Consider the following 19655-nt stretch of genomic DNA (forward strand, 5'->3'; position numbering starts at 1 on the left):
CTTAAATACTTAATTAAACAAGAAATATCTAGTTGTTTGCGCAAAAAAAATTGTGGGAAAACAAAATTAATGAATAAACGGTATAATATAACACAATATGATATAAAATCACAAGTGGTCCAATTAAAGTGACAAAGTAGGCCATTTGCTCTTCGACGCCGTTGCTGCTTGTAGTTCTAACGCTGACCCCTTAAAAACTACAACTCCCAGTAAGGAGGAGGGATCTTCACGTCTGGCGCACGAGCCTCGCAGCTCAGCAGCAGCAGCTGGTGCAGCCGGAGAGGCTACTTTGTTACATCGAAGCCACCGGAGAGAAAACGGCAGAGCAGACTCTCTCGGAGAAAGTGTGAACAGTTTTGGGGAAACGGCGCGACCGAAGGCCTACGGACGGGATTTTGGCGGTGGCAGCTGTTTGATGGTCTTGCCAGCGGGCTCGAAGTTTGTGTTTTCCGCTTCTAAAGAGGTCTGCCTCAAAGTTGAGCCGAAGCGGAGTTCTCTCATTCAGGATGTCGGACTGAGACAAAGGGGTCTGGGGGGCATTCCCGTCGGAGCGGTGAGTGGCACATGTAATAACCACCGACATGAGAAGTTCACCAGGTTGTTGCTCTTCAGGAAGGATGAGCCGTGTTTGTGATGAAGTGTCCGCTTTTATGGCAGTCTGATGATACGGTTTTTTAAACGAGGCTAGTATTTCTGACCTCGGTGTGGGCAGTTAACTTGTGTCGCCCCACTGTTTAGTCGCTGTCTCGTGGTGTAGGCACGTCCTCAGTGATAACTTAAACGTGTTTTTTTTTTATTCAGCTACTGTTTAATTAAAAATCCGTGTCAAAAGTGAGCAGCAAATTATCTGAACGGCATTTCGGATAATTTGACCTACGGCGTGGTCGAGTGGGTATTTAACTGAGCCATTTAAATTCCCGAGCAGAGGAAATGGCCTGCGCAGGCAGACGTACCTCTGCTGTTGTTTAAATTACCCCAAACTTTTGCCAAAACGACTATATTTTTCAAAAGAATGCGAATTCCCGAGCTAGTCGTGTTTTTCTTGCGTACAGATGTTTAATTAAATAAACAGAATTTTCTGAACATTTGCAGAGACACGTACGCCTCGTCCCCCTCTTTATCGTGCTTTAGTCGGTACATATAATGCTTTAACACCTTTAATGTAGTCATTTTCACTTTCTGTTGCTGCTGTTTGAAGTATCTGAAGTTTGTCTTGTTAAATACATCCGTCTCAGCAGGTAAATCTTGAACTTAGGAGCCTCCTCTGAATGGGAAAGATGGAGAGGGAGTTGCAGTGGTGGAAAGGACAGCTAGCTTCAGATATCCATCAGTCCTTACGCATTAAGGTGAGTTTGACTCCAATAAGGACTATGTTATGTTTGTAGGAGGCCAGGATTTTATGAACTTTGTTATGACTCCATGTGTTTAAGAAAACTTTAAATTCACACAGAAGCACATTAAGTGTAGGCTTGTTGTTCTCATCAACTCGAAACAAACACTGTGTATTATCACAAAAACAACCCAGTTACTGAAGCTCCAATAAGTGTGTTAATCCACGAGTTCACAGTGTAACATCACTTTGCTGTCGGATTGTTAGCTGGGAAAAAAAATAATAAAGTCTTGGTCACGATGTAATTAAATGTAATCACAGGTTGGCGACCCTGTGAAGACTTTAAATGGAATTCCAATGAAAATAAGTGTTAGTAGTTGTTTTTTTGTGTTATTTTCTAGAGTTCTAGAGTTTCTGATATGATGAATTATAATTTAAATAAGAGCTGCCTTGATATTCCGCTGGAGGGTCTAACATACTATTTACAACGCAATGTAACGATGGGGGGGGGGGGATTTAATTACATGGCCCGGTCTATTTAAACCTGATTTGAATTAGATTACATGGAGGAGTTATGGCTCATTAATTAAGAATGTCTTAATTAATCTCAAAGCATGATCATATTTCTTACCATGTGTCACTTTAATGGCGGCATCTGTCACTTGACTGGCAATTTCAAGCCAGCACTCCCCTGGCATTTCCAGACTGACGGTGAAGAAGACCGATCAGGCTGTGGATGTTGGGTGTCTCGACTTGCCACAGTTTGTATGAGTTGACTGTGAATAAGATGTTTGAGTCATTCGCTCAGATACTGTTTGATTCACTTTTCTCCTGCCGCACGATGCTCGATTCAAAGTTGGCTGTCAATTAGACTGAAAATCTGTGCACAGAGCTGGAAACTAGCAACACACCAACGTTTTCCCTCACGTGCTATAATGAGACAAAGTGTCACTGTCAGTCTAAAGTCAGGTTCTGATGGCTTCATATCCGCATTTTTTGTTGATAGCTCAAGCAACAGTCTCCCTACATTATAGCAGACTGTATAGTACAATGTCCTGATTGTAAACGGAGCACTGCGTGAGACTTTACAGCTGACTAAAACTAGTTTCTCTTTTAGCATAGTCAGTCAACAGCCAAGCTGCTCTGAACAGGGTTTTTCCCAGCTTCTAAATACCTTTTATGATATAATGTAACTCATGATGCATTAAGGTACTGAAAGAGTTTTGTTTTTTGAGTCTGAGAAGACAGTCTTTTCATACATTGTCATAAATAGATTTTCATTGCCACGATCATACCCATAACGACGGGTCTCCATTTCCAACTAAGAGTCATTAAAAGTGATTTGAGTTGCAGCAGACGTACAGTTTTGAGAGAATTTGCTCCAAAAACAAGATGATTTCATAATCAATTTATATTTAAGCTATTGCCAGCAAAAATGTTCCTGATGTATGAGTATTGGGACATTTTTTTTGCTATGATGAATTAATTTACCTTTTGATTATTCCATGAGACAAGAATAAAAGTTTTTTTTGCTCTGGCTTGACGTGACATTTTCATTCGTATTTGTGAGTACCAGACAGAGTAGTTATTTATAAAAGTAACTTTTGATGAAAATTTCATTTAAACAAAAGAAAAAAACTGCAGACGAGTTGAGGTTGTTGGATGTTTTCAGGAAGGTGTAATCGCTCAAACGCAGTAAATTTGCAGCAGCAAAGAATGGTGAAATCAGTAACGGAGCCTCACACGGCGCTCAGATCTCCCGCATGGTGCCTGTACCCCACCGTCTCATCCAGCCTTAATGACGCTTGCTGCAGTGATAATGCCCTGATGTGGGAGATAGCGGTGGTGTGGAGCATGTGGCAAATTATCAGACATGCAAATCAGTAGGCAGCTGTGGAATTCTTAATTATGGTGCGGATCCCCCACAAAGGCACCCCCCTCCCCCCCCAAAAAAAGCCCCTCCAGACCCAAGCAGCCTCCTCCCTTCAACTCCCCACCCTACCCCCCTCCTCTTGCCGGCCTTGCACCCCCAGACAGACAGATGGACCAGAGGCAGTGGGAGGAGAGGAGAGTTTGGGGAGTATTGGTTGATAGGGTAGGTCGTTGCACCGGGGGTGGTGTTGCTCAATGTTGATGTGGGAGAGGGGAGGGGGTACTGTTTATTTTTGGATTCCATTGAAGTGTCAGTCTGAGCATCTCTCCTGTTATAGATCCGCTCAAAATAAATACTTGACGGCCTGTGTAGCCTTGACAGTTTTGGTAGTTTTGCCCATCACAGCAAGTTGTTATGACTGTAAGCTGTTTCTCTGAGAGCTTATCCCTCAGCGCGGTTGAGCTGCAACAAATAACATATTTTGTATATTTTTTTTTTCTTAGTTAAATATTGCTGTTTTTTGGTTGTTTTTTTTCCATCTTTTTACTCAGTGAAATTTCAAGAAAAGGGAACCCATTTAGAATCTCGAAGCAGCAAATGTTTGACATTCCTGTCATAAAACGGCCGATAAATTAATCTGCAACTATTATGCTTTTTGGACTAATCCGTGCCGCTTAAAAACACAGAGCATTTAAAGCCAGATTTGGACTCTTCGAGTCAGAGTTATGGGATGTTCCTCAACAGTCTCAGCATGATGTCTATTTTCGTACATCTTTTTTTATATTAAGGACCACTCGCAATCCCCAAAGAGATTAATCTACCGACACACTATCTCTCATTAAATCTAGGATCTGCTGTTTTGACTCTGATTTTTTTTTTTTTTTAAGAACTTTTCAGTGCAAGCAGCTTAACTCATTGGCTGCCATTAACGTCTATAGACGTCAATTTAAATTCAACCGTTGACTGCCAAAGACGTCTATAGACGTCAATTGCGTTTTGTAACGGAGCGGGCTGGGGAACAATCTAGCGGAGTTTGTCACTAAATCTTAGGCTTGTAAACACTAAACAGAGAATATACTGGCAAAATTACTTACTTTGGATGGGAGATGAGTAAAGATCACATAGATTGTAGAAGAAGACTGAAGCGGCTTTGAAGCCAATGAGACTAATCAAAATGTTTGTAAACTATAATTGCCAAGATCGGAGAAGGAGAAAATGTCGCCGGCGAGACAAAACAAAACATTTAGGCAGCTAACGCTCGAACAGAGCCTTCTGTGCAGCAGAAGTAGTGTACCACTACTATCCACCGACGAGATACCCGGGCCAAGCGGAGAGAGTCGTCGGCGTGCGCGTATTTCACCTCAGCGGAGCGCACCACCAGACAGTTCTGATGACTCAGACAATGCTATGCTATCAAAATACCTTCTCAGTGTTGTTTTTGCTGTTTTATGGAAGGAAACCACTTTTCAGATGTTTGAGGTGTCACTAAAGCAAAAAATGTTAGCATCAAAGTCACTGTTCTGCTTGACAGGTTTCTTTGCACAAAAAGCTTGTTTTCTCAATTTTTTTTTTTTTGGTCAAAAACAGCTGTTTTTGGTGAAACCAACCTATGTTCTACTGTCTATTACTAAAGGACTGAAAATGGTAGAAACAAACTTTTTTTCCTGATGAAAGAAGAGAGTCTACTCTTTTTTTTGGTAATTTCGGTGTGTACATAGTCATAAGACACACTTTTCTGTGGGTCTTGGAAAATCAGTCAAAATACTGTAAAACACTTGGCAGTATGGGTCTCTCTGCACTGAAAATGGCTGGCAGCGAATGAGTTAAAAGCAAATAAAATGCCCCTTCTGTGAGTTTTTACACTTTAAATGTCTTAAGCTTCTGTGGCAGGTTTCAGTTTTGGAACTTTGTTTTTTTTGTTTTGTAGTTGATATGGGAGGACACCCAAGCCTGATTCCATGATAATGCGGAGTGTCTTCTCTCCACTTTTAAACACATGCAGCTAATTGAACGTGAATAGAAGATGTGTGAGGGGTGAAACTTAATCCTATCTGCTGCTGAACTCGACTGGAAGAAGACCCCCCCCCTCCAAACATGGCACACACAAACCCTAACCCCATTGTTCAGAGACCCCTGCGGTGACCCAAATTAGCTCCGCTTCTTTGAAGTAATAGTGAATTCAATAAAACTAAAATGAGGCTGAACTATTCTAAGGGATTTTCAGTATTAACTGAAGTTTCACTCTTGTTCTGAGTATTTTAGGCTCACATCATCATCTCACCTGGCAGCAGATAAACTCAGTCAACTTGAGAAATATTAGCCTCACTATTTTTATGCATATTCATTACAACCCCCACGCTTCATCACTGCTTCCTGCCCACCCTGATCATCTCCCCCCCTGCTGTTTACCCCCCCTCACCTCTCTTCTCCTCTCCACCTCCAGGAGCTGAAGCTGCCAGTCTACCGGGCCCACTCTCCACAGATTGGCATGCGGCGGTACTTTGCAGACTTGTTGGCCATTCTGAGTAATCGCTACCAGCTATGTCCTACAGCACGTCATCTGGCCGTCTACCTGCTGGACCTGTTCATGGACCACTACGATGTGGCCGTCAAACAGCTCTATGTCATTGCCCTCTCCTGTTTGCTGCTTGCTAGTAAGTCTAGAAACTGCCATTCAACTTCTATACTGACAGCTGCATGCTTGTTTTATGTTTTACTTGACAGGAATGTTCACATAAAGACTTTATCCATATGTTTTTCTTTTGGTCTGATAATACTTAAAAAATTTTTTTTTAAATACATATATATATATATATATATATGTTTTGTCTTGCTTAACTTGTACATGCACCATCCCCTTAGTGGAGATCTGTTGGCCTGAAATAGACTGTGGTTTATGCACAGATGGCACGAGGTGAAACATTTCCTGCAACAAAGCTAATTTGTTTGTGTTTTTTTTTTTTTTTTTTGCATGGGAAAAAAAAAACTGTTGTGAGTTCTGCTCAAGTCTGCAGAACTTTATCTCTGCTTTTCATCCTGGCTGTAATATGATCACTTTGGCTGCTGCCTCTGCTGTTTAGTTGGTAGGTAAACTTGTGGCACCTTTCAAACTATCCTTAGATCACAGGTGTTATCATTTTCATTTCTTTGTGAATACGAAGAACACATGATTAGTTTCAGAGGGCAGAATATCCACAGTATCCATTCAGAGCAAGTTACTGCAGTCAGTTTAATACTCTACATACATAAATACAGTGTTTTTTTTCCTCTAAGATCAACTCATATTTACCATACAATAAATATGGAGAGGCCCTCCATTTTTCTTTGATGTCAATAGATACTTAAAAAGACTGTAAAGATTCTGCCACCAAACAGCTTTCATAGCTGATATATCTAATTATTTCTCTATCAGTTTGCACAGATGCAGGTGTTATTCTTTTGTTCTATTATTTATATTTATTTCTATAAGAAAAAAAATTATTCTGAACATGAGTTCTGTAGTTTGGTGAGTAACCAGGATGCTTGTCTGCTGTGAAATCTCAGTGTTTCTTTGTGTTTTGTGCAAAGCAGGTGTGTAAATCATTCTTCCCCTGCTGCTGCACGGTGCAGGTTGTGTGGTCGTTATTAGCGTCTCTTCGTCTGTCTGGTGATTAACAGACTGTGAGGTTTTCCGTACATTAACGCAGCCCTTGGCATCATGGATAATTAGACTAATGATGCTGTCAAAGTAGGAGTCTGGAACAGAGCCTGTTCATTTGGGAGAGCTCAGTGTGTATGTATGTATATATATATATATGTGTGTGTGTGTGTGTAGTCATGTACAAGCCTTCTTCAATCAGTCAGAGGTGTCTGTGGTGAGCTATGAGACTTAAGAGGTTTTGTTTAAAAGCAAGCTCATGAGAGTCCAAAAATAGCTTTTAGAGTTTGCTCCCTCTTTGTAGTACAGTAAGTATTATCATCCCAACCTGGACACAGGTTTTATTTTTCTTTGAATCTCTCATAGATCGATCAGATTTCTTTTATTGAATCTTTTGATTGCAGCTCTAAGCTAGTGGAGCTCTCTCCTCTCTGTTCTCCGGCGTCTGACTCCTCCAGGACTCGGGGGAGTCTCTCTCATGATTGATGAAGGCATGAAAGGGTGTTTGATTCAAAGTTGACTTGGGTTTTCATCTGTCTTGAGGTGCTTTGGAACCCAGCCTAGTTATTGAACAGCCTCTCTGTTTCTCACCGCTTCCCTTTTACACACACAATTGTCTTTCTTTAAACTTTCCTGGCTTCCGCACTTGGTTAATTAATCTGTACCCCTTTTGTGCCTCTCAGCAGTCACTGCTTAATCCTGTTACTCCATTGTATGTATGTTTTTGTGGGCATTTGTGTGTGCATGTGTTTGCTCACGGATGAGCTCCTCTTCCTTTACAGAAGTGAGATTATAGTCAGTTTTTTAAAACCCATATGAATCGATTGTTATTCACTGTTGGCCACTTACTTAGAGAGGTTACTTTGATCCATTGAGCCCAAATGATTACAGAAATGTTGTCCGGGGAAGTTAAATGTGTATTTCAGGGGCATTTAAAAGTCAGCCCACAACCACAAAGTTTCTATTGTGTGACATTTCATGAAGTCCTGCAATGATAACATCAGTCTTTGTGGCAGGTTTGAGTCCACAAAGGAAAGGGTCTGCGTTCTGTAGCTATTTGTTAGCATAAATCTCATCATTAATGCATTTCTGCTGCCAGCCAGAACAAAATGTTATGGATTACTTGTTATCGCAATGCTTTTATGTTTTGTAAACCTTGTTTTTGTGCTCCTCTGATTATGCCGGGGCGAAAGCCCCTGTCTTTATTTATCTCTTGACGTCTCTGTACCAAGTTATCTCTGATATTTTCTTTAGTGAACTTGATTCACTGAAGGATCTCTAGCAATAACAACAACAAATAGAGCATCCTGCTTAAACGACTGAGCACAAGAAATTTAGTCATTTTGACTACCGAGTGCACATGCATAGGCCCGGGGGTGGGGAAGAACAGTGCGCTGAGGGGCACCTGCCATATGCTCTCCGAGTCAGGCCTCAAACAAAAGCCAGTCAATGCAAGCAGGACAGCCAGCCAGACTCAGAGAGGGGGAGGGGAGCGCACTCTAAGGCGGGGAGGCTGTTGTGTGAGCAGGCGTGTGTTTGTATGTGTGTGTGAATGGTAGAGATTTGCCGTGAGCCAACGTTGCTATAAGAAGACAAGGTTGCCATGACAACCGTGTGATAAACCTATGGATTCTTTTCTCGCAGTCACCTCATTAAGATCCACCTTGAAGTCTAATCCACCGGAGAATTCCCAATAGAGAGCGTGCTACTGCTATGACCACATATCTATCCTAACGGCTGCGTCCCGGTGGTGTCCTTTTACCTTTTGCTGCTGGCTCCATTTCCTCCTTGTTCTCTCACCTTGTCAGAGTCAGCCAGAGTGAACCAGTCCTAGGACAGGGGGGCCCGTAAAAGCAGCCCCTCATCCCTGGGGGGTTGGGAAATGAGAGGAGCGGTACTTCAAAGGCAGGTTGGCTGCTGATGTTAAACAGAGTAGTGAAGGAGAAAGAGGTGGTGGCCTTCAAAATGGGATATGCTAGAAGAGAACCACCCAGCAGGGTGCCCCGAAATGTAGATTAAGAGGGAAACAACTTCCCCCTTTATTCCAATCTCAGAGGTTTGACGGTAATTCTGATGGAGCAGTAGTCATGTGGGGCTCTCACAGCTGAATAAATTATGCAGGGAGGTACACGCTGTATTGAAAGTGAATATCCTCACTTATGACTAGAACTTGTTTTAGATTGATTTTGTAATGATGGGTCAGAAAACTGCAGAACAGATGCTACCATTTAGTGAAATTAAACATTTTCCAGTGTAATGCTTGAGGACATGTTTGTCCGCATGCTCTCATGTCACCACCCATAGCGTGGGGCGCTATACCCCCCCCCCCCCACACACACACACACTCTGACACGCACACATATGAACAGAGCAAGGGTTTCAAGAATTCTCCCTGGTCACCCAAGCATTCAGCATCATGGGTCAGGGGTCAGCTTGGGCCTACATTGTGAGAGCTGCCAGGGCCAGAGGGTGGCAACACAGAGATTTTGTGACAGAGTTGTGACCAATTTCTCGCAATGAAAGATGAACCAACAAATAAAAGACGCTTAAGGAGAGGAGGAAATTCCTTCATGGCTTTCAGGTCAGAGAAAAAGCAGGAAATGATGAGACAGAAAATGAAAGCGCTGAAGTGTTAGTTTCTTTAAATCTTTACGTGCAAGATGCGATCCTTGAGCACGCATACATGACACGCACACAAACAATTGTGAGTGACTAAAATCAGACTTTTAAAATGAATTGCACATAAACACAGCAGTACAACTGAAATACAAAACCGATCTTACTCAAACTGGGCAAACGCAGATAATGAAATTGATTTAAGCTGATATAACTACAGCTGAATTCCAAAAAAAGCTGCTCTCATTCACAAATTTTTATTTTTTTTTTATAGATGGCCTAATGCGTCTGAAATTGTAATTAAAAATCAGCCAATTAAGACCATTTGTGAATGCTCGGCTGCTGTTGCTCTTCTCTAATAAAATCCTGATTTCTTTTTTTTTTTTTTTACAAAATCACCACTCAAAGTAAAAAATTCTCCCACAGAGAGTTTGATGATGTTTGTTGAATGTTCTGAATGTTTCTGCACACAAACCACAGCGTTGCTGTATCAGACAACTCTATTCCGCCCCTGTGCGTGTTTAGTCAGACAAGGATGGCGATCCAGTTTAATGGCCAATTCGAGCTGTAACTGTAGCTCGAGTGTTCAGTGATGTCAAGTCACGTATCCTGTTTTGGGGAAATCGTTCTGATTTGTGCAGCTTTGTTGATGGATGAATGCGAGCTGTGTTCCTATGTTCCATGTTTGGAACGTGTAAAATCAGTTTCCTATTTTCTGCCAAATGCACTTCCTCCAGTTGAAGATTTGTTTTAGAGATGTTTTTTCTCTAGCAATAGCCTTCCATTGTTCCCGTGTTTGTCCGTAGTTCTTCTCTACCCCAATTCCCCCAGATTAGTTTTGGAATGGGAGCTTTACAGCCAGTGATATAGAAGACATCAAACAAATGGTGTGAGGATCATTCTGACATCTGATCGGGAGTCTTTATGTGGACATTTTCCAAAATGGACCATCCAACATTTACTAGTAGTTAACGCTGTGATGTGCCAGCTGTGTAAAGGTGAAAGAGGAGCCAGATGTGGTGCTATCATTCTATCCGTCTTATTTTTTGACAGCCAATAACTCAGCCATTATCTTAACCCTCGACATGTGCTGCAGTTTTTTTTTCATATTTTTCTGTGTGTATGTAATTCTTGCTGGAAATTCATAGCTGAGCGAGAGGAAAAATGATCCACTTTTTAAATTATTTTTTTTTAGTAGAGTTCTACAGTTTCCTAACAACCGCTATCACTTTAAACCCATCGTTACTTCCACCACCACCTATTCCCAAAAGAGCACACCTGGGAGGACGCCCTGCATCCTGGTCTTACCTCTTTCTAACCCCTGACCTCGACCTCATCTCATCACCTGTGGGCGCTGTGAGAGAGGATGGGGGGTGTGTGGTTGCTGTGTTGAAATGGAAGTTTTGTTTTTACCCCTCAACTGTGTCCCTTTCCTGCTTGCTGACATGAGATAGGATCGGTTAGCTGCCTGCATTCCAGGTAGGCTGAACTCACAAGAGAGGAATGCACCATCTCGCTCAGGCTGCATTCAGAGTGAGAACAGTAAATCGATAGGCGCTACGGTGGTTTTGGCACATTGCTGCAATGGAGAAGTGAGAAGATTAAATACACGTCACCAAATCCAGTTTAATAGCTCATCAAACATTGAGATGAATCATTGCTAGGAAAAGTGGCAATATAATCTGAAAACATTAGCTTGTGCTCTGAGGGGTCATGGTTGGTATTTTGCATGACTTTCTTTAGTTTTGATGCTCTTAAGATGAGATGCAACATTCTCTACTGTCCCTTTCATGCCTGATGCAACATTAGTATGTTTTATGTCACTGTTATCACAGTTTTCTTTTGTAAGAGTGTGAGGGCAAAGGCAATCAAAATTTAGTTTTTAGTTTAAATGCTCAAGTGTTTTTTATCTGTATGTCTGTTGAGAAGCTGAGACTTGGGTTTTAGTCAAGGTTTGACTATTCTGTGCTTATTTATTTAGTTATATTAAATCTGATAAGCTTTTATTGGGTGCCGCAGTCAAAAATGTCAGACTTTGTCTGTGAAAGGGAAGAATTTGCATTGTATGAAAGCACAAATTCAAGCAGTGTTTACCCCACTTAATCACCATCTTGTGTTTTTCTTGCATAGTTTGCGCCTCTGCCTCAATGAAATAAATGTTCTCTGAATGGCTCTGAAAGTCTCTCGTGTAGGCTTTTTCTCCCCCATGTTTTAAAGCATTTTAGCCTCGGTGTTTTTCATGTCCGGTCACCCACAGTTGTAAAGCAGAGGAATAATCACTACAATAAGGAGATTGACTCGTTCTATCTCTCAGGATCAAAGACGCTGGTGTTTTGTGGTGATTGGGGGCATTGACGGCTTTTTATTGTTGTGTCTGTGTGGACATAGCAGTCTAGCTGCAGACGGCACTGATCCAGAGGATATGGGGGGGAGAGAATAGGGCAAGTGTGGACTGGGTCACAGAACGAGCGCCGGTGGCTATAAACAGCGCTGTTTCTCATTGTGCTTCCTGTTCTGCTGGAGAGACGCCATTACTGCCTGTTTGCTAATTACTCCTTCACCCCCACCTCCCGGCATGTTGGGCTGCAGATCCCCGCCTCCTCTCTCCTGCCTTGCTTAATGATAGGTCGCAACATCAGTGATAAAACTTGCACTTTGTAGGAAGGCGCTCCACTAGACGCAGGCATAAAGGGATAAATGAGGTCCATCAATGGCAGTGACAATAGAAAAAGCAATTGCATGTCAAACAATTGTTGCTGGGAGTGTTCACTTCTAACTGTAGCTCAGTTATGTCAATACGGCCCCTATTTTGAGTGTTTGGTTGCCATGGTTATAGATTAGAAGATTAACCCAACAGAGGGTTTTTGTTGTTCTCAGCTTGATGCATAACTTTTTAATCCTTGCAAGGGGATATAGTGCCAAGTAATTCAACTATATCCATGGAGTGTAGTTTAAGCTGCAGTGTGTGTGTGTGGCATTGTTTACATGTTCAAGTGTATTTTTATTACTAGATTTATATACTTTTTGTGCAACTGGACTGATATTTGCTATGCTTTCAGTTATTTTTGATATTTGACTTAACGTTGCTGACAAATGCTAATACACATATCTAAACAAATGTCATTACATTATGTTTTAACTTAACATTCAGGAAATCCTTATATCGTGCTGACTAATTCAAAGTAATTTTAGGTTTGATCGAATCAAAAATGACGGATGTCATGGTTGTAAATCATTCTTCACTTTTTAGATTGTCGCAGATTTTATATACCGTAGGTCTCGAAAATCCAGTGCTGGCTGAGCCATTTTTAAAAATTTTTTTAAAAAAAATTTAAAAATTTTTTTTAGGAGCCGGTCAGTTTCATGAAAAGACTAAAAGCTGTGTGTGGCTCAAGGCACAGGCTTTACAGGGGAGTCTGTATCAGAGTAACCCGACACCTTCCTCGCCCTCATTCTTAATGTTTGAGAGGCGGCCTCTTGGACCCGTGGATTAAAGACGGAAACGCCCTCTTCATTGGTCACATGTACCCCCGAGGCCTCAGGGCTGTTGCTATGGAAAGAGAGTACTTCTTTGGATGAGGAGGGGGGCTCACCATAATGACATTGCTCTGTTTTCTGTGAGGATCTGGGGTGAAGCAGAGACACTGAAACATTGGGGATCGAGCTGGCAGACTTTTTTTCACAGAAAGCGCCAGGCTTTTGTAATCCACTGAAAGAGGCCCACACTTAGCCTGTTGTGATGTCTCCCTCAGCTTATTAGTGTAATGGCTTTGCTTTATAGCCAGATGTTCAGAAGTAGTCAACTTAATTGCTAATGCTTAGAAGGCACTTCTTATGTTTTGTAGAAACTGGAGTAAGCTGCCTTAAAGCTGATCATAGACCTGTTGCACATGATGATTATCGCGGTTTGGGAAAAAAACCCAAGATTCTTTAGCAAACATTTATCAGTATTACTCCATTTCAAGATCTCCAAATATCTATTTTTATATATATATATATATATATATATATATATATACACACACAGGTTATTTGAGAAATTGTTATATGAAAATATATCATAAGCGTTTAAATAATAAATGTAACAATATTTACAAATCTGTTATTTTGTGTAAATGGTGAGAAATGTTGTGATAATCTTTAACTTTAGCCCCACCCCCAACAAAAGTCCATTCCTTCATTATTATTTTATTGGCGTAAAACTAAGAGAGACGGTACATATCTTGCCAATACATTAACACATAACTGTTTCATCAACTGATGGTTTCAGCTCTACAGGATTTTGTTTTGGTTTCACGACTTCTAACAGCTGTTTGTAATATCCTAAACGAATTTTCTAGAACATTTGGAAGCAATTGTATGTATTAGTTTAACCTCCCTGTTTCTTTTTGTTTCTTTCCAGGTAAGTTTGAGGAGAAGGAAGACCGGGTTCCTAAACTGGAGCAGCTGAACTCCCTTGGCTTTATGTGCAGTCTCAACCTTGTCCTCAACAAGAGGGATCTGATTAAAATGGAGCTTCTGCTGCTGGAGACTTTTGGCTGGAATCTGTGCATGCCTACACCCGCCCACTTTATTGACTACTACCTCCACGCCGCAGTGCAGGAGGGTGACCTTTACAATGGCTGGCCCCTGTCTTCTCTGTCCAAGACCAAGGCTTTCATGGACAAATACACTCACTACTTCTTGGAGGTCTCACTGCAGGGTGAGTGTAAAAGAAAGATGCCAAACTGCTTTTACTTTGTCATCCCGCAGCTGTCAGGGATTAAGTGAGTAGCATGACGTGTGCGTTTGATCTCAGAATAATTTGAATGGTTTTCTTCTTGTAGATCACGCCTTCCTGAGCTTCAGACCATCCCAAGTTGCTGCTGCATGCGTGGCAGCATCTCGTATTTGCCTTCAGATTTCTCCAAGCTGGACAACCGCTCTGCACCTGCTAACAGGCTACACCTGGGACCACCTGACCCAATGCATTGAACTCATGCTGCTGTAAGAAAAATTTGAAGATGCCTTTTGTTCTAACCGTGTATCATCTGACAGGGCCTGTCAATTTGGTAATTGTACCTGATGGCTGACGAGTTGTTTATTGTTACAGCTATAATTAGGTTGCCATTATCTTACTCAGTGAGTGGCGATGTGTGTTCATTTATTTGTTGGCACATGTTCAGATTAATAGTGGGAAGTCAAAAGTGGTGTTTTAGTGTTTGAATCGGAGCAGCCATTGTTTTCTGGATTAATTCTTCACATGCTCCTCTTTCTGCCTGCTCAGCAGTGATGGTTTTAGTTGTGTTTCACAAACATATTGTTTACTTACACGACATATTTTGTCTTTTTTGTTGTGAAATGCCAGGGCTCATGACAACGACGTGAAGGAGGCCAATAAAGCCAAATCCACCCCCCCTAGCCGGCCCTCTTCTCTTCAGTCCCAGCCACAGATGTCTCACCTCTCTCCGGTGTCAGCCATCCAGAGACCGGCCTCGTCCTCCTCCACCTCCTCCACACCACAGTTGCTCTTTCAGCCGGACAGCTACCCACACCTTTCCCAGCATTCCCCGTCCCTGTCCCAGCTGCAGGTGCTGGCTGACTCCCAAGCTTTGGGCCCTGTGGTGAACATGTCTCAGGACTTTCTTCAGAGCCACAGGATGGGTCTGTTAACAGGGGCTCCCTCCATTACTCCCGGAGGACCGTTCCCTTCTTACTCGAGCCTAACCTCAGGTCTCCAGCCAGGGGCTCGGGCGCTGCCGCTTCAGGGCCCCATCTCTGTGCAGATGGCCCTCGCTGGAGAACCGCGACATTGTCTGAGTATGGCCTACAGTGGGAGCTATCTGGGGGCACATCACACATTCACAGCTGGCTGCTTTGATAGGTGACGCCAGGTGACGGAGAGGGAGCACAAACCCCGACGGGAGTCCACTGCAAGTCTTCCATCTCAACTCCCACCCCCAAAACATCTACTTGCAGACCTCCTCTCTCTCTCCGTCGGCACCGCAACACCTTCAGCTTGTCCGGCTCGCCCGTCCCTCTCACAGAGACGCCTCAAACGCAGGCAGAGGCCAAAAAGCAAGAAAGACCCAGTGGAAGTCATCACACTGACGTGACAAATGCTCCACTGCCTCATATGAAATACAGAGGCACTGCAGAAATGTTACTGCTATATTCTGAACTGGGTTTATTAAATCTGCGTTATTATGAGACTGTCATCACTGTGAATGAGATGAAAGCAGCAGTGTAATCCAACACCCACCTCATTCAGTGCCTGTTCTCAGTTGTGTGTCACAGCTGAGCCAATTTTAGAAGTGCACAGAAGACAAAGCATTTGATGAGCATTTGTTGCTGCTTGACATCTTTTTTTCTTTTCTTTTCTTTTTGATTTCTAATCCCAAAAATGAAAACAAATTTAATTGAAAATGTGGCTACTAATAATTTTTAGCCATCATTTGAGAAAGATAGAAGAGAAAATGGAGGTTTGGTGCAGACTTGGCAGGACACAAAACGCTGTGTATGTCTTTGGAATTTCTTGTTGTCTCTTGAAAATTGGCAAACATTTGACATAATGAACTGAAGGGCTCCTCCGGGAACTCTTTCCACTGAAGACCTTAGGGGAGAGCAAGAATTTCATTGAGTGCACAGCAGGTGAAGTCCGCAGCTCAAACAGGCCAGCAGTACGAAGTTTTTCTTCTCCTCCCTCGTCCTCTTTCTCTTCCATCTCCAAAGCCGAGCCTTGTGGCTAAGCTTCAGACATGCAGGCGAAAATGTGTCTCTCACAGCTACAGGCTTTTCCATACTAAAGTTTTAATTTCTCCTGCACCACTCAAAGAGTTTAACACAAACTGATGTGACTGGACCAGCATGGTGAAGGAGACTTTGACATTGGTCGTGTGTTGTACATATGAATTGCTGCTGCCTTCTTAAGAACTGTTGGTTCTGTCTGTGTTAATGACTCCAATGTTTACATGAACCACTATCAGGGACTTTTATCAAGATTACTTGAATACGATGCCATTGAAACATGCCATAGCTTTTATTTATGATGACTTTTTGTTCCTGTTTCTTATCTTTTAATTATTTTTTTTGTTTGCTATAGTGTAGCTTTTTATACCAACATAGAAACCCACCATTGATTAAGTGTAGTTTTCTTTGTACCTGTTCATTGAAACTGTATATTCAGGCTCAGGTTTTAAGGCTGAAGCTAGCTGCCTTTCCCTCATTATTCTGTGCTATTGTGCTTTAAACTGGATGCTAATCCAGCGTCTGTGGGGGCTATAGTAATCCCCCTCTTCATCACTGGACTCGACTCTGTGTACTTCTCAGTAATTGAATGCATGAAACTTGTTTGCTAAATAGTGGAACAGACCTACTCACTGGCCTCACAAATAAACATCTGCAGCCAGTCATCCGTAATTGCTTCTCAGATTTCTAAAGCTGCAGTCCCCAATCTTTAACTTCCTGTTAAAGTTTAAACGCATCCAGATTCCCCGTGCTGATCACAGGGGTTGCCCACTGGTCACCATTTTGGTACTTTAAATGTGTCGACCACAAGCTTTTGGGAGTTGTGAGCCACATTGTGACTGAATTTATGCTGCCATTATCGGGTAATCTGTTGGCTTATAACTCATTAACTATTTCTCTGAATCCAAGTTGATATAGATGTGCTTCTTGTTTGATCCTTATCTATCAATCTCCCCAGCAGATGCAGATGGAGAGGTGTTGTCTTGTTCAGGGGAGAACAAAAACTGAGAAACTGGTTCCTTATTCTTAAATGTTCAAATTGCCTGTTGCTTAACTTTTCTGGCTTCAGGGTTGGATTTGTGGACACGGGACACGCTGTCATGTTTGTGCCTTGCCCACAGCAGTTTCCAGGCTTTACATGTGAACCCTAAGTTCATGGACTTATCTGAGAAGCAGACATTTGTCAGATGGAGCTCCACGAAGACTTTCTCAAACTGCAACTCACGTCGATGATATTGCATATTCCCCAACTGTTACAGCCACAAACGTGTGTTTCCACTACTGAAAAGGACACGTTATTGCTCTCCAGTGAAATGAAATATAATACTATGCGTAGAGTTGTTTTTTTTTTTGTTTTTTTTACAACTTTGTGTACCATTTTGTTACATTTTCTACATTCCTTTTGTTCGCATTGTATTTGAAACATTTATTTTTTTGTCATTTTTTTTTTGTTTGTTTTGTTTCCCTCACCTCCCTTAATGGATGCTGTTAGTCGGAACTACATTTTGTTCCTTTTTGTTTTAAAGAGTTTGCTCTTTCCTCACAACTCACGAGCAACTTCTAATTTAAAGGTGTCAAAGGTGCAATAAGGTGTTTTTTTTCTGTTTAAACTGACCACAGCCATCACTGTCTCGTGTATACCACTGATTCAACTTTTGTAACTTATTTTTGAAGACTGTTTGAGTTGACTTGATCTCACCTAGAGGGCAGTGTGCTCTGAACACAATGATTATGTTGCATATTGCAGCCACACGCTTTGAATAACAGATATTACTGAATGCTTTTGTCTTTTAGATAGAGTTTAACTTCATTTCTTGACCATGAAAGGTGCTGAGGCCACCGACCGACACTTGTCCTGCGTGATAGTGATGAAATGACACCGCAAAAACTTCTAATTTTATTTTTTTATTCTTTTGTAACAACCTGTAGTATTTGTTTTTGTGACACTGAATGATAGTGTTTTATCATAAAGTGTGATGACAAAATAAACACAATTGAGCTGAATCTCTGGGAGGTGTTTTCTTTCCCCGAAGGAGATCTGAGCGGCGGTCCTGCAGCTTCTGGAGACCCGATGCTTTCCACTGTGTTGCTCCAGGTGATTTAAAGGGAAGAAAATGGGAATATCTCCAGCAGGTTTTACTTCTGATAAGATGCCGTGAAGATAACACGCTTTTCATCAAACCTGTCCTGAATCGAACTAAGATTACGCTTTGGAGTTTAATTAAATGCTTTTATTCAGGTATTATCATTTTTAAAAAAAATGTTTTTTTCCTGATAGAGCGCTTAATTTTCCGTTTCTGTATGTTCTTGATTAAATTTCAGAGAACACATTTTTCTTATAGCTGTGCTTAGAAACTGCTTTTCCTGACCAAGGCCGAACTATCCAACTGTCGGTTTTCATTCAGGTTTGGAGTGCATTGTTATTACTCGGGTTCTACATGTGTTGTTGCATCTCAGAGGGATGTTTGTATTTTTTCCACCAATGATCAAAGCCCCCCCCCTTTTTTTTTTTTTTTAATTTGAGGTTAAATCTGAAACAACTAATTTAATCTCCCCCTCCTCCACTTGCAACCAGGGGTGGAATAATAAATCCATGAGCCGTACCACTCACCAGCCTGCTGACAGGGTTGTTATTCAACAGTTATGAAAGACGTTCTGCTTCTCATCTGCTTCTTAATTCCGCCGCCACAGCTCAATTAGAGCGCTCTGTGTTGTAAAGTGTTTTGGTCCATTCAGCGCTCAAACACATAAGACATTATGCTCTAATATAATGCTGACAGACCACCCTGCTCATGTTGAGCACAGAATGAAGCCATAGAAACTGCTGAGCCTCAGCTTTGTCGCCTGCATCACAGTAGAATATTTACAGTGACACGCTGTCTTTCTATAGCTCTCTCCTGCTTTTTTGCAGTTATTTTCATGTCCCATGTAGCTGATACCAAACAAAAATAACACAATAGCCTTGCTTGGAATAATGAAAGGACTGCTTCATCTTTGACTTCTTGCCTTTTATTCTTCCATTCCGTAACAGAAAGTTTGACCAGGGATGCCCAAACGTTTCTATCTGGAACACAATCATGCATGTGTATCCGGTGTTTTGACTTGCCAACATTTTATCAGCTATCCAAGGCACAAAATACTAAAGAGATTAAGGGGCATTTGGTCATCTATAAAGGGGTGGAGGTGGAGACCGAGGGGAACAGTAGTGCTCCAGGCCATCCTGCTGTAACCTTTAGTATTCAGAGTTAAAGGGCTAGCTGCTGGTGTCCTTTGAATATGCCTGGAGGAAGAATTTGGAAAAGAATAAGATGGGGGTGCAGGGAGGGCTGCTTACCTTATGTCGGATGTTTCACAACATGTTCTTTAAACTTTCAGTGTAGCAATAGATCAGACTTACTGTTTGATGTTGTGTATGCAGTGCCTAGTAGTAAAGTATTATTTGTATTTCCCCCAGTTTGTTACAGGTTGTATTA

At 41.8% G+C, this 19655-nt stretch overlaps 1 protein-coding gene across 2 annotated transcripts; it reads left to right on the forward strand.

Annotated features, from left to right (window-relative positions):
- Positions 1-212: 212 nt before the first annotated feature.
- Positions 213-18186, forward strand: ccnjl (cyclin J-like). Of its 2 annotated transcripts, none has more exons than XM_075481228.1 (6): positions 213-553; positions 1236-1346; positions 5647-5857; positions 13859-14158; positions 14283-14442; positions 14804-18186. In XM_075481228.1, exons 2-6 carry the CDS (start codon positions 1269-1271, stop codon positions 15321-15323), a joined length of 1269 nt encoding a protein of 422 aa, XP_075337343.1. In that variant the 5' UTR covers positions 213-553; positions 1236-1268; the 3' UTR covers positions 15324-18186. The 2 variants fall into 2 exon arrangements, with proteins under 2 accessions (XP_075337343.1, XP_075337344.1); XM_075481229.1 differs by having other exon boundaries at positions 1239-1346.
- Positions 18187-19655: the final 1469 nt, after the last annotated feature.

The sequence above is a fragment of the Odontesthes bonariensis genome, chromosome 13 (assembly GCF_027942865.1).
Source record: "Odontesthes bonariensis isolate fOdoBon6 chromosome 13, fOdoBon6.hap1, whole genome shotgun sequence".
In the NCBI taxonomy this organism is placed as follows: domain Eukaryota; kingdom Metazoa; phylum Chordata; class Actinopteri; order Atheriniformes; family Atherinopsidae; genus Odontesthes; species Odontesthes bonariensis.

Bases quoted from the DNA above. Each gene is read 5' to 3' on its own strand.
- ccnjl (XM_075481228.1), top strand. From the start codon at position 1,269: ATGGGAAAGATGGAGAGGGAGTTGCAGTGGTGGAAAGGACAGCTAGCT. The intron at 5,858-13,858 runs GTAAGTCTAGAA...GTTTCTTTCCAG, and splicing joins CTCCTGTTTGCTGCTTGCTA to GTAAGTTTGAGGAGAAGGAA. The intron at 14,443-14,803 runs GTAAGAAAAATT...GTGAAATGCCAG, and splicing joins TGCATTGAACTCATGCTGCT to GGCTCATGACAACGACGTGA.